The sequence below is a fragment of the Amblyomma americanum genome, chromosome 1, assembly GCF_052857255.1.
Source record: "Amblyomma americanum isolate KBUSLIRL-KWMA chromosome 1, ASM5285725v1, whole genome shotgun sequence".
Taxonomy (NCBI): domain Eukaryota; kingdom Metazoa; phylum Arthropoda; class Arachnida; order Ixodida; family Ixodidae; genus Amblyomma; species Amblyomma americanum.
The window spans coordinates 45,361,817-45,376,848 of record NC_135497.1 but is presented as its reverse complement, the minus strand read 5'-3'; the positions used below and the strand labels follow the sequence as shown (position 1 = coordinate 45,376,848).

The 15,032-nt window shown below is 47.5% G+C and overlaps 1 protein-coding gene across 1 annotated transcript in view; it reads left to right on the top strand.

The window, feature by feature from the left end:
* The window catches only part of LOC144129665 (uncharacterized), a 59,157-nt gene that overhangs the window by 28,141 nt on the left and 15,984 nt on the right, over positions 1-15,032 (top strand). Inside the window, exons 4-5 of the mRNA XM_077663796.1 lie at positions 2,915-2,985; positions 5,322-5,412. Coding sequence (XP_077519922.1) covers positions 2,915-2,985; positions 5,322-5,412 — 162 coding nt within the window. The remainder of the gene's footprint in view (positions 1-2,914; positions 2,986-5,321; positions 5,413-15,032) is intronic.

The following is a 15,032-nucleotide window of genomic DNA, read 5'->3' as shown; positions in this document are numbered from 1 at the left end:
ACACCATGGAGAGAGAGAGAGTGAGAGAAACGTAGGAAAAAAATTCATCCCTTTACCCAGCAAAACATTGGCTAGTTCGAGCACATACAGTAAAAACACAACTGTAAAATACAAGCGTTTGCGATAGACATGGTTGTACACACAGTTGCATATCAGAATAGAATGCATTAAAACAGACGGGAATGTCAGCAAAACGATCCGGTATAGAACGTTACTAGCATGACGAATTTATCTCTTTCAGACATTCGTTCAGTTCGGCTATCAAGAAAAATCTTAAAATTTGCATGTGTATTAGCCGATACTGGTAAAATATTCTCCAAACTGTTTTGCTGGCCTAATTCTCGAACGTTAGTATAATTGCCAATGTAGGAAGCGCCGGCAAACCATTCCTGTATTGATAAGAGTTCATTACCCCCTACATATGTTCGATTTGGTTCCTATTGGCCAGAATAATGTGACTGCAGTGCGCCCAGCGCTTTAATAGTAGCTTGCTATATTCGTATAAATATGTTTTGGTGCTGTACGCGTGGTGTTTCGCTGCAAAAACTGTGGAGTTGCGCAAAATTATTCAACTTCAAACATTTTCCACCTCTTGCGAGATCGCATTGTTTTTTTTTTTGCGATAATAGTCAAGCAAAGCAACGCCAGCACACGACAGACGACACCGCACCTTCGGCATCTCCTTCGGATCCGCCGCCGCCGCCGCTGTTTCGTCGAAAAAAAGACACTGGAGTCCCTCGGGAGAAGCGAGCGTCCGCCACGACTGGTTTGCCGGTGTCCGGTGCCAATTTCGATTAGAACACAGCGCCGCTCCCTTGCTGCCGCGGTTTTCGGCTCCGTCGCTGCCTCGCCGCAGAGGAGGCCGGCTGTGAGAATGTGGCCTATTAGCTTGGCCTGTGCGCTCTGTCGTCCGCATGCTGGCGGATCCTCAGAAAACAAAAAGAAAACGATCGTACGACGGCCTTTAGGCAGCTGCGGGTTTTCAACTCCACTCCCGGCGTCTGAGTTTTCAGAAAAGCCGCTATGCTTACAAGCGCTTCTACTTTTGCCCACCACTCCGACAATGCCCCAATTTCCCCTGGCTTCGCTGCGACGTGCTTTCTTGTTTACATGCATTTCTGGAAGGCGCAATCTGGATTCGATCCACCCCCTGCTGGCGCAGTCGCTCCGCTGCGACTCCTCTATGGGCGCGTTCCAATTCTCTAGACGTCTAGGAAGCCGTCTACATGTCCATATATTGGAATTTGCCAACTGCTCACGCCGCCTCGCGGCATAGAATGTAACTAAAGCTTAAGAACAGTTATAGAACAATTTTCCTTAAACTTATGTATAAGGATCATTAAAAGCGTGTTTTTAGCAGTTTGTACATTTTTGTTGCAATAATATTGCGCGTAAATCGGAATGATGGCTGCGCCTATCGGTCAGTACGCTTGTAGCAGACGGGGCCGCTGTCTGAAGACGACAATAAAGACATATGCCGTTATTCCTTTATTATTGATGGTAAACTGTACATGCTCCTCGATTGTGCTCGTCCAGACGGTCCTGTAAACATAAAAAATACGGATGACTGTAAACACAAATTTATTATGCGCGAAATCTGATACTCCTACTATACACTGCAACAGAAAAACACGTGCGTGCCATTAAACCTGCTGTCTGCTGTACGTGGTACTCGGCGACGGCGAGAAACCTTAATACAGCAACCAGCTTTAATCCTGCACAGACTAAAATCATTTCGCAACATGCCAGCACCGTTCGGTGTGTTTGTTCTGATGCTGCAGAGATAAAAAAGAATGTGCACCAAAGAGTTGATACAGCTAATACAGTAACAGGAAAACACATTTGTATGCCGTTACGCCAACAGTCGTGACGCCCGACCAGGAACCCAACGACAGCGAATTAGAGATCGATCTTAAGAGCCGTCATCGTCAGGTTATAAAGAGGCCATGTAAACATACCTACAGCGTCCGCCGCTGTAGCAAATTTCTCAACCGCACCATTCTTTTGCTGCGCGATTCACATAAAAGCACTACTAGGAATCGCACGTCCACGAAGACCGCCTAATTAACCTCTATTTTGCGTACCAATTCACATAACGGAATGACTCGCATTTGTAGGACGGTGCTTATCAATACTCCGGCTACAGTCCGACGCCCGCAAAGTGCATGTCGCGCTTTTTCGCGTAGTATGTACATAAGCTCCGTCATCTTTAGACAGGAATTTAGCCTGCGTCACGGTGTCTTACACCGTGACCTGCATCGATGTTGACTTCGGCGAAGCAGTCATATTGGACGGCTTCGTGAGAAATGGAACGCGTCTCAAGATGGCGGCTTTCCGGCTAGACGTCTAAGTAGCCGTCTACTGGGAGGTATTGGAACGCACCCTACGGCAGCGTAGCGAAGCGAGCCGTATACATGACGGCGACTCTGCGCTGCGACTCTGTCGGAGCCTTGTGAACCCCGCTTGTGAAGCTGAAGATGAGTTGCGGCATGCAAAAAGGGTATGACCTCAGACGACGCACTCAAGGGTTGCTTTGGCTATTGGTTGCAATTTTCGTAGGTCTCTGACATCTGAAAATTGGAGAGGGCGCCGTGGCTTTCCTTTATGCCCACTTGCACAGTATTAATTCTCGTCGCTCGCGCTCACAAGCGTTTCTGAAGCCGTTCTGTAATATTGTCACTTTAAGTTTATCGAACTCATGGCCTTTTCTCTGAGGTGTTTAGAAAGAGAGAAGTCGGGGAGGGACTGAAGGGCAGTTACTCAATCTGAATCGGAAGCAATTTGGCCTATGTACTGCAATCCACACTCGCCGAGTGTGCGGCGAGTTTCGGCCGCTCCCCGGCCGATACGTCAAGACCAGCACAGTATTTTTTCACCGTCTATATTCTCTCACGTATGTGTACTCTCTATGCAGCAAGATTGACAGTGGCCTCCAAAGAAAGCGGGCTGCAGCAGCCGCCTATGAATTCCAGCTTGCGACAAAAGGCAAGTAGCCAAAAAATTTTGTCGCGCCATAGTGTTCTCGTGCTCCGCTTTTCACGCGCTGTTTCCCATTCTGCGCAGTTGCCAGTGATGTATAGGTGCCAGTTTGACTGGAAGTTATCGGATATCATTAACATCCAGCACATCAGCCGTGCGGCTTTAATGAAGACACGCTTTGCGAACCCCGTGCGTCATATCTTGGTGCAGTGTTCCACGCCGAGAGTGGGGAGTGGATGTGGTTCCTGCCCTGAAAGTGACAAAATCCAGCTCCCTTAAAAGTGATTTTTTTTTCTTTTTAACGTTACTGTTTAGCTGCTGTTCAGCTTCTTCAGGTTTGCGTATTTAATGAACTTTGTGCTTCAAGCTTCAGCACTCTTCTGATCACACACTCAACTAACTTCAAGGGCAGATTAAGAGAACAATTGAGAATGACTTGGCCCATGGATATTTTGCTGCCCTAAAATAAGTAGCATGCAGTTAGCTTGAGGAAAACCAAAATATAAACGAGAGCAGTTTTTATGCCTAGTCTTCTGCCTTTTCAAATCGCAAGTTTATATTCACACTTTGGGTTATCAAGTCTTTCAAGAGAGCGTAAGCCGAAATGTCTACGACTCCCAACGAAAACAAACGTACCCTCATTATGCTTGATAACTGACATCGCTATACTCGAGCCTACGCTGATGTTAGAGAAAATGAGGCGCTAATTTTTATTACAGCATTAATAAATTCGAACGATCCTGAATTATACCTGGGCTATGAGGCGCTTCGTATTCAGAAAGTTTGGTCTTTTTCGTGTCTACCGATATCAGTACACGGGTATGTTAGCGTTTCGGCTGCATCGTAGGCGTCTGTGGCCGAAATCAGGCCACTGAACATGTGCTCAGCAGTAGAACATCCGAACATAAGAAACCGCTGAATCCTTTCAGGGGACCCCTTTTCTAGCGGGAATAGTTTGGGAACCGGTGCTTGCGATTAAACGCATTCAAGATGCGACGAGCCCGAGCGCCGGCAAATGGACAAAATTTCGGCAGATAAAAGCAGCCCTATCCTTTCTCACTATCGCTCCCCCTTCTTTCCCTTTCTCTGTCCTCTCCCTGTCCTTTCATTCTTGCTAGTTGCAGCTCAGGTGCTTCAGGTTTCGATGGCAGATGCCGCGGCTAGCAATATCTTTTCCTTCCATTGTTATTTGATTAATAAATAGCCACTAACAACAGACCAAAGGAGCTTAATCACGAAACCGGTAACGCCGGCGGGTTACTGTTTTCTCTACACTCTTCAGCGATTCCACAGAACTACACAAGTGTGTGAATAGTACTTTTCAAAACCGTATAGAACAAAGATAATATTTCTTTCCCGCTGAATCGAATACGAGTAGAGTTGCACTGAAGGGTACGTAACATGAAACGAGTATATTAACTCTATGACCGTCATTTTATGTGTATAAGAAAAGAACGTTTTACTACTGATGTTGCCAGAAAATAAGCTAGCACCCTATTTTAGCACATGAGAGAGGGAGACAGCTACGTATCAGCCGTGACCTCCGAGATCGGACAATAAAGCATTGCACGCTGAAACTGCCTGAACCCTACTATGCCTCCCAATCCTGTGGACCATGTATTTGCATTATGAATGGCGCGAATCGAACGAATCGCGTCATGGCGCTGAACACTTGATCCCGCGCACATCGATCGCGACACCATGCAGCGCGGCGCCGGAGTGGGCCCTGTTTTTGAAACAGTCGTCGAATAGCTACGTCATGCTGCATTGACCCTTGTAGCAACTATTCAAAGAGTATTCATTAACATCACAACACATTCGGTTCGGTTGCTAAACAATTAAAAATGCACTATTTGATCCTTTTAGTGAATGGAATAGTAGGATTTTTTTTCGATATTCGAAAATTTAGAAGACTGACCGATCCCTACGCGGGACTCAAGACTCACGGTGACTTTTCTTAAAACCATAGAGAGAAATAAACGCTGCCAAGACGTTGAAGAACGCATCGTCTGACGGAACGCTAGCCCGGGCTAACAACATCGCAACTGTTTCCTCGTCTTGCATCTGTGCCTCGTATAGTCAGTTGGCTTTTACCAGAGACAACCATATTGCTGGCATATTTCTGCTCACATATGATGACATTGTGGCATGATTTCCGTCAGCTCGTTGAACGTGCAGAGGTGGAAAATTTTGTCGGAGTGCGATATTTTAAGCGAATCTGCGTGGACTGCCAGCAGCCATTGCTCTCCAGAAAGTGCTCGCATTTTCGCTGATTTTTTAAAGTTTGTGAATGAGGAGGAGGTTAACCTATTGCTTTCTTGATCTTTTTTTCAATGTACCAGATTTCAGCGTCCATCAAATTATTGCAAAGTGTTTCGCGGCGCTGCCGATGTCAACAGCTTTTATACCAACCGGGCAGCCAACAGCCGAAAAGTAAGCGCACTTCCTTCGGCCTCAAGATGCACATTTACCTTTGCCTTATCTCCCCTCTTCCTGCGCATGATATTCAGTGAATCTGAACTAACGGGTACCAATGTATTAAACAAGTAAAATAGCTGGTGCAAGTGATAGGAATTTCCATAAAACAACGTTGCCGGCAGTCACTTCAGACGAACGCAGGTCTATCGCACGCCGCATTTTCGGAAATCACCTGTTGACGATAATTAGCAACATTAAAACAGCTGGATTTACGGAATAGGATTCAATTGGAAATATATAGGCGATCTGAAAAAAACTGCAAATGCCAATTTTTCTTAAATTATAGGTTATTTAGGAACTTTCCTGTCACGCTGTGTGCGGGAAAGCCTTTAAAATGAAACTGAGGAGGAATTGACGTTGTCTTGTATCGACAGAATACCATCTCCAAACCACAAAAGACCGCCTTTACTGAAAACAAAGCTCTTATGAGGTATAAACAGAGCAAGAACCAAAAAACAGGCATTGTAGCCAGAGCCCAATAAAGCGCGTACAAACTAGAAGAGGAAATACCCGAAAAACAGCACGCATATCTGAGGCTGACAAACGTGCATGAGGGTTACCAGGACTCTGGTTACACGTTTCAGTAATCAAGTAAGTTTTGTGCTGAAACAGCTAGTGCACTTATATTGAACTAGGAGTACGGAAAAAAGGCAACCTGAATGTTGGAAGCCGAAAGAAACCTATACTTTTCGCCGCCACCAGCTGCCAGCTGGGTTTCGGTATGTTTTGGTGCTTCGTGGCTGTGCGCTTTGCGTGCCCGCCTTGTTTCATTGTTGACGTGCCGCAGTTTTTAAGTGCGGAGCTGCAAGTGCCCAGTGCTCCTCAGAAGAAGTTCTTGTCATGGTATGCACCTACAACGAAGAAAACACCTGTGGCTGGGTAACGTTGCACAAGCCTCCAATTTAGCAAACGCACCGTCAACGTACCAAGACGCTGGGCGGCATAAGAAGTTATAAGGGGACTATTATTACAGAATTTATATAATTCCGTACGTACCAGTCTGAACTCGTAGGTCATGACGGTAGCTAGGCGATGACAGCTGTCACACCGGTAGCTTTTCTTGCTGCCTACATTGGGGAGTCATCGGCGCTAGGACATATTTGTTATCCAGCTAATCCGGCCACCTTGGCCCTCAAAAAAATCCTCGATCCTTTGTCAGAGGATCGAGACGGGAACTTTTGCAGCGCTGGCTCAAACGTGCACGAAGCGACAGCAGCGACGGCTGATACGTGCTTTCAACGTCCGGCCGGCGGTAATTTTCGTTTCAGCCTCTGCTAGGTCGCACTGCTCGCCGCCAGAAGTTATGGACTCCATGTTTACGTCAGTTTACGTCATTTTTCGGGTTTGAATCAGAGCAGCGGGCAAATCTTTTCAACTTCAAATCCAAGCCTTTTCGCAATACATGCATCTTTCGCTGCCCGGCAAAGCCACGAATTATCGGATTTTTTGCTAGACAAGAAAAAAAATTGACGGAGGTGACCTTAGCGTCCCTTTAATGGAGGGTCGACCTTGTGCGACCTCATACGGTGCAGTAGGACTTCAACCACTGGGGCGCATTGGTTGCGAATCCGGCAGCCCGAATTTGGCGCGCCATGTGTACTCTCACTGGCGCGCTGCCATTCGTGGTATGTTGAAAAGATGTGCTCAAACCGTTTCGCGCGGTGTCTTCAGGGCGCGAAAAATATTTACGCTCTTTAAGACTTTTGTTCCGTCGCGTAACTACCTAATTAAAACTCTACGTCTGCATACAGAACTTTAGGAGTTGACTGTTTAATAATATTATCAGTATGAATAAAGTACCGTCATTAGTTTTTAATGAACAACTTTATTTTCATTGCGAACACATTTTCCAGTTTTTTTAATGAAATTTTATCTGACGTTAGCCGGTAAAATTGGAACAAATCTTGCAAATTTTTGAGTGAAAACTGGCTGTTACTATTTCACCTTGTTTGGGGAGAGGAACAAGTCAGATATTATACTTATCACCCATTTTCTTCGAATAATTCATAAGCAGCTTTTTATCTGTCGCTGGTAGGCGCTTTATTGCTCAGAAATTTGTAGTTTGCCGTTAGTAGGAGACAAATCAGTGCTTACATTTTAAAGATGCTCAGCGACATTGCGCCTATCCCAGCGATAAAACCAAAAGTGGCTGGCCTAAGGATGGACGCAGCTACTCTAAGCGAGCACTGGTGGCGCCGCTGAGGAAGACTGGCTCAGCCTCTACGAACGCGTTAGTACCTATAACAGGTGGCACCCTGCCTTAATGCTCACCAGTACCATGCTACCTATATATACCATTGCCACCGTCAAGGCAAACGCACTCTCTGCTTTTTTAAAACTCCGGCTTCTCTCCTCAAGTTTCGCGTCCGGAATTTTCGTTGCCACGATAGGCTTCCTTCGCTCTGTGCCAAGTCGCTGCGTCAGACACCGCCCTTGTTCGCGATCACGCAGCCTATCATCAGGCACCCTATCCTTCGACGGACGCCTTTACGACCGTGATGGCCTCCGATCTCCGTCCTGCCAAAATTGGCCAACTTCGGTACATTTTAGAATCTCTTCAGATATTTTTGATCTCATTAACATCCCGCGGGGCCAAGCTCGCCCTCTCTGTGAAGCACTGCATGGACACCGCGAATGCGTCTCCTATCCGTCGTCGACCTTACCGAGTCTCGCACGCAGAGCGACAGGTCATAAACGCCGAGGTTACAAAAATGCTTGCTAAGAACATTATCGAACCCTCCCACAGTCTCCATGCCCCGCCAGTCGTCCTTGTGAAGAAAAAGAATTAATGACTCATGGAGTTTTTGTGTTTATTATTGCCACCTGAATAATATCACCGAAAAATTGGCGTTGGCTTAGCTCTGGTTAATCCTAGTTGAATTGCGAAATATTCGTTTTCTCGGCACGTCGTCTACGCAGCGTCTCATTCCGACGCTCTCGAGAATTCAAACCGGTCTCTTCCGCAGTTGAAGAGTCACTCTGGGAAGGGGCACGACTTCTAGACGAATCTTCATTACGACGCTTCTCGACTCGTGCGGCGCGTTCTTCTGGAGTCTCTTTAGGGCGTTGCCTCTTCCTCGCTTCGTTCTATTGTTGTTGAGTCTCTTTCGCGCTCTCCATAACGACTACCGTACACTCTATATATATATATATATATATATATATATATATATATATATATATATATATATATATATATATATATATATAAAGCCAACAGTCACCGAAACCAAGGTGCAATGGGGAATGTTTTCTGTTTTTTTCCCCTTAACTTGTCTGCTAATAGCTTAACGAGGGTCTCGGTTCTGGCAGTCTTGATGCCATAGGTAGCATAAGAGGGCTCTCGCACAGTGGCCGCCCTCGCCGTTAGATGACGTTCCACGTCACACTCGCGGTATTTCAGGACGTGCTACGTCCGCCGCTATGGATGAGAGTGGCGCTGGGAAACACTCTCAAAGGTTCGCTTACACACAATAAACATAAATACCCACGAGAGCAGCAGATTGGACAGCCGTCGCCGTAGCTCAGTTGGTAAGAGCACCGGACGCGATATTCGGAGGTCGTGGGTTCGGATCCCACCGGCGGCATGGTTGTTTTTTCTGCTGCTTTATAAGTAGTTTCATTTCAAAATCAAAGCTTAATTGAAGTATTTTTCTCCCACTAATCCGCACTATAAATTAAAAAAAAACACAAAACATTCCCCATTGCACCTTGGTTTCGGTGACTGTTGGCTTCCTTCATGTATTTGTCAAACGAGTCCCTCATTTCCCTTAACTTGTCTGCTAATATATATATATATATATATATATATATATATATATATATATATATATATATATATATATATATATATATATATATATATATATAATATATATATATATATATATACCCCCGCGAGGCGACACCTCCTCTCCCTCTACCCCAGCGGAGCACATCTGGTGGAGCGAGCGGCGACGGCAGCGGCGTCGACGCCGGCGCCATCTGTTGGAGTGCGGCTGCGGCGTTGCTAGGCAAAGCCGCAGCCGATGTACGGCATACGACATGCCGAAATGGCTTGCTGGCTGGCGTAGTAAAGCTCTCGCTTTAAAAGGGTGTGTACCCCCACCAGCGAATCGACGACGCCTTCGATTGCCTCTACGGTGCGAAGTCCTTCTCCTCCATAGATCTTCGCTCCAGCTGTTGGCAGATAGCAATTGATAACCAAACCCTTGAGAAGACAGCGTTTGTGGCACCTGATGGGTCGTGTCAGCTGATAGTTACGCCTTTTGACCAAATCAACGCGCCGGCAAGTTTCGTCACAAACCCTGCGCCACCATTGCAACTTTCACGAATCCAGAGGGGAAGCGCCAAGTGCTGCATAATGCCTTCAGATGCTTTCACGGCAATGCTACGATGGCGAGTACAAGACAAAATGATCTGAGAAATTTCAGGAAGGAAATTACACAACTGCCGGTTATGCTTCATCCAGAATTATCACAGCTGGACAGGAAGCTTGGCATCAAAATGTCCAAGCGTTCGTGTAGGCTGCACGACCGAGAAGTGGATTGTAGCAGTCCGGGCAGCAAGTCGACAACCTATGTCGCGTTCAACATCAGCCGTAGTGCCATGCATTTAAAGCTACATACTCAAATTACGTACACGTTACATTTCCTGCGACGTGCATTTAGAATTTTGATAGCGCTAGAGCTGCTTTCTATTTGCGGGCGTCTAACTGCACTTTTCTCGTTTGTGCGGCATCTCGCCGCGCTTTAGTTTCTTTGACATTTGTGGTTATCTGAAACACGTACAGGTGTCCACAAAAGTTTTCGGAACAAAAAAAACAAAACATTTACAAGAAGGCTTAATTTCTGACCAGTATGAGCATGCAATGATGAATTGATGGATTTGCTCCGTACTTTTTCACGCGACGTGAACAATACACTTCTGAATGTCTGGTTGCGCCTCTATGTAGCAAAAAAATTCAGTTTTTTCGCGATTTTGGCATTCGGAAAACATTTGTGGGCACCCGTACGTACTGCCTGAATCGGGAGTTATCGGAATTCGAGGAATGGGGGAAGATTTCAGCATTGTCACGCAAGCATATCGCCAAAAACGCACGAATGTATGACGGGATGTGTACATCTATTGGTATTATTACCAAGCGACTGGGTTGAGAGGCAGCGCTGCAACTTGTTTTTTATCCAAGAACTGGCACCCAGTAAGCTTTGCTGCCAATAGCACGTACTGATGCCAGCAGAAGTTTTCTGAACGTCGAAATCGCGAAATAGCTGGATTTTCTTCCCTGCTGGAGGCGCGGCCAGGCCTTGAGGGGTGCGCTGTGCAGGTCGCGCAGGAAAGTGCAAAGAACACTCTCCAGTATGTGGCTGCATGAAGTCTGCACTTGAGCTGCATGCTTAGATCGAGTGCCAAACGATCACGCTTTTTTTAAGATCTCCATGTCCAATAAACTTTTGTGTTCGCCTGTGTTGCGCGCCATGCGGATCACTCGCTCTAGTGCAAATTATCTGTAGTAGGTTTATTTTGCCTCATTTTGTATTCAGAACGATGGCTGCGAATTTGTGCCAAATTAGTCAACAAGCATCTACCCTAAGCACCTCGCGAACGTATACAAAAAAGCGCAACTGAAACGCATGTCAGTTGCAATAGTTAGCCGAGTCTATGCAGCCAAAAAGCCTTCAAGACATCAATGGTATCTGACTTGCTTCATACAGCATAATAATCCCATAGCAACCATGGTATGCACCACTCATTGGAGTCGTACGTTCCACTGATACCAAAGAGTGAATTTCCGCAACAAAATAAAACGCAACTGAACTGAGCCCTTCTGAGCGGCGTGAAGAACATTTTGCTATAGCCTTTAGTGGGCATGAAACCAGAAAAAGGGTATTCGTCGCACTGTAAAGCACAGCGCGTGATGCAACACAAGAGTACGGACGGCGGTCGTTAACAAAACGAAGCGAGGACTTGGGTGGAGCAGGTAGTGTGTCGAGCACTTTCGCCTACCCAGCATCATCATACCTGCCACGGCGGCACTGAAAGCGGTGCTGCTCCGCAGCGCTTTCTGACCACTGTGCGGAGGCTATGATGGACGCCCTGCTGCACAGATGCAAGTGGTCCATGTGCTTCTGCTATCTTGACGATTTCATTGTATTCTCTCCCAGCTTTTCCTCTCCCCTCGATGACCATTCCAAGATTCTTTCATTTTTTCGTAATGCAGGCCTGCAGTTAAGCTTCTATAAAGGTCATTTTGCGCGTCGCCCGATCACAGTCTTGGGCCACGTCGTCGACGCTACGGGTTTTCACCCTTATGCAGTCCGATCCGAACCGAGAAAGACTTCCCGGTGCCGCATTCCTTCAAAGCCGTGCGGAGCGCCCTGGGGTTCTGCTCATACTTCCGTCGATTCGTGCCAGGTTTTGCCGACATCACCCGCTCCTCGGTGATCTGCTCAAAAAGGAAATGATATGATTTTCTCCAGAGGACCGGTCCAAGCAAGCGCCCTTGCCGCGCTGATCTCGAAGCTCACCACCTTGACAAACTTGCCCCAGTTGTGTGTGGCCGCCCCTCTGAAGTCTGCACTCACGCTAGCGGCCACGGAATCGGTGCTGTGGTTTCTCAGCGGCAGTCTGGATCTGGCCATGCCATCGTCTACGCCACCCGCCTCCTCTCTACATCAGATGGCAATTGCTCAATCACACAACGAGAGTGCTTATAGTGTGGGCCAGGGGATTCCTTTTCGTTTATTGCTTGCTTGCCGCCTTGGTGTCTCTGGGGGACGGGACAGGCGAGCCGGCGAGCGGAGGTTTCCCCAAACACGGGAAGGGTCAACCTCGGCTTCGACCCCTGGACGTGGGTAGATAGCGACCAGTAAAAGGGGTATTCACGCGGGCGATGTAATCCGTCTCTAAGTCACAGCGGCTGCGTACACGTCATGCCTTCGAGAGTGCTCGCGGCGACGCTTTTCCCGGTTTCGCTCGGGCGGCCGCCGCCAGCCGAAGAGGGGACCTTTCGTTCGGCCGTTATGTTCAGTCCCTCCCTGTCTCTCCGGGAGATGTGGCCTTCGGTGCCATGCTTGGGGTGCAGCCCGCTGCTGTCTTTCTTTTAAACTAGTCAATGTGCTCTCCTAGGAAGGTGTTCTAGAGCCCCTTTAAAGCAAGCTTTTTTGGTGGGACCGAGGGGTGGTTTCGTCTGCTCACACTACAAGTCAGTCAAATGTATTATAAGTTTTTCCTTGCTTGTATCTTTCTTTCTGCTGTTATTAATGTTAATAAAGAGTTAAACATTCCGGAAGAGGCCTCGTGCTTCGTGATTGAGCAGTATCTATTCTGCAAGGCGTCAAGCATTTTACGGCCATCATCATCAACGTGTTTGTCTTTATAAGACCCAAGGGGAAAACCAACTGAGCCTTTCGGAAATTTCGCCCGTATTTGTACAGCCACCGTTTAACGGTTGTTACGTACCATCATGCGCTCTTCTGGCCATCTGCCCTGAAGGATCCTACAGGCCGGCTAGGTCGTTAGGCTTTACGCCGAGAAGGTTACGGTCACAGCGACACATAGATGCCGACTGACTCTCTCAATACCTCGTTAAACTTTTTCACCGTTCTGGCAGTGACTGCGGCGCTGGTCTGTTCTCGTTCTCTGCTGTTGTTCGCTTCGGCGAAGAGCAGCGACAGTATTCCGAGATGTTCTCTATTTGCGACCGCCTCCTCCTCCTCTTCCTCCTTCTCTTCTAATTTTGCTCCTCGGTTTGTGCTGAATAATGACACTTGATGCCACAGAAGCCTTAGCCCGACAGCTCCGACCTCCTTCTCGTTGTGCCCAAAAACCTTCGCACTGATGTCCTCAAAGAGCTCCATAGTCTTCGCACTGCTGGTCATCTGGTTGCAACGCGTACTTTCGCCCGTGAGCGTCGTCGCTTCTTTTGGCCTCTCCTTTACCTTTCTGTATGCCCATTTGTTGGTAGCTGGGACCAGTGCCAGCGCCGGGAACGCCTTGTCGTTCTCTCAGCGGGCATGCTCAAACCTATTGACATGCTCCTCGAAACTTTCTATCGTATCGGCATAGACCTTTTGGGCCCATTTTCTGAGCCTCTCTTCGGCAACAAATGGGTTGTAATTATTACGGGCTATGCTAGCGGCTACACAATCACGCGGGCACTAACCATCAGTACTGCTATTGGTTTTGCCAGCTTCCTCCTGTACGACCTCATCCGCCGTCATGGTGCCCCCCGCGGACTTCTTACCGAACACGGCTGCTGTTTTCTACCCAAAGTTGTCGACGACATTCTCCGTTCCTGCTCGACAAAACATAAGCTACCGCTGCCTATCACCCCGAAACGAACGGCTTCACAGAGCGCTTCAACCCCACTCTCATCGACATGCCCGCAATGAACCATTTCTCTGGACTACCGTGACTGGCATGTCACCGTGACATTCATAGGTGACTTTCGCATACGTGGCTTCCGCATACAACTCCTCTTGTCATGGCAGTGCCGTTTACGCATCGTTATATCTTTTGTAGAACGGTGAGCCCCAATTAACTTCTGCGATCCCGACTACTAGCCCCACGGGCCTCACAACCAGGACTACTACTACTGCCTCCATTGCATGATCTCCTTCTACCCTGGCAAAGTGAAATTTTGTAAAATAAATTGAACAGCGTTTTACAAAAGACTTCTGAATCAAGATTTCTACACCAATTTAATGAGAAGGATTGACATGAATGATTTTATTCTTTGAAGATTATTTTTGATGTCGAATGACCCTTAAGAAAGGTGAAATGATGAGCTAAGAAAACTTGCTAGGGTAAGGTGACCGCACCTGACCCAAGACAGGTGTAGTTGGAGGTGACGTTTTTGCTGTGTTTTGTTTCATGGTGCATAAAGAACTAAGGCTATCACGAGCCAAACGCGTGTTGGAGGTGGAATTGAGACGCCTTTGTCCTAGAGTGGACTTCAGAACTTAGCATTCCCACACTAATTTTCCATGGGGCAGCCGCACAAGCTAGAAGTGATGTTTCCTCAGATTTTTTGCGCTTGAAGACTGCTGCCGCGCCTTTCCCGATTGACGCCTACGCAGGCGCACACTATCCGTGTCTTCGGCAGTGCGAGAACGCTCGTCCCTCGAGCTACACAGCATGGCGCAAAGGTTTTTTTTTTCTTTGGAATGTGTGGTGTTATGATCGTGCTTCTGGCCACGAGGGCCGGAGCAAGAGACAACTGAGAATCGTAAACAAAGCGGACAACCTCGCGACGGCCGCATACCGGATGTCTTTGTCGGGGGAAAAAAGGAAAGGGTTCCCTCGATCGCACCTGCAGCGGGGTCCCCCACCGGCTGCCAATGAGTACCAGGAAGCGCTACGGGGTCAATGCCTGTCTCATCCTCGACAACGGCGCCAGCTGGCCTTTCTTGAAAGCCGCTGACGCAGCTCTGTCAGCATAATTGACCGTGTCGAGAAGAACCAGGGATCAGCAGGGTCCAATCATAATGTTTTAACATCGGCATTCGTCTCCCAAAGGGAAGCTGACAGCCGGGCCCATGCACTCATAAGAAACACCTGCGACCACCTGCAAA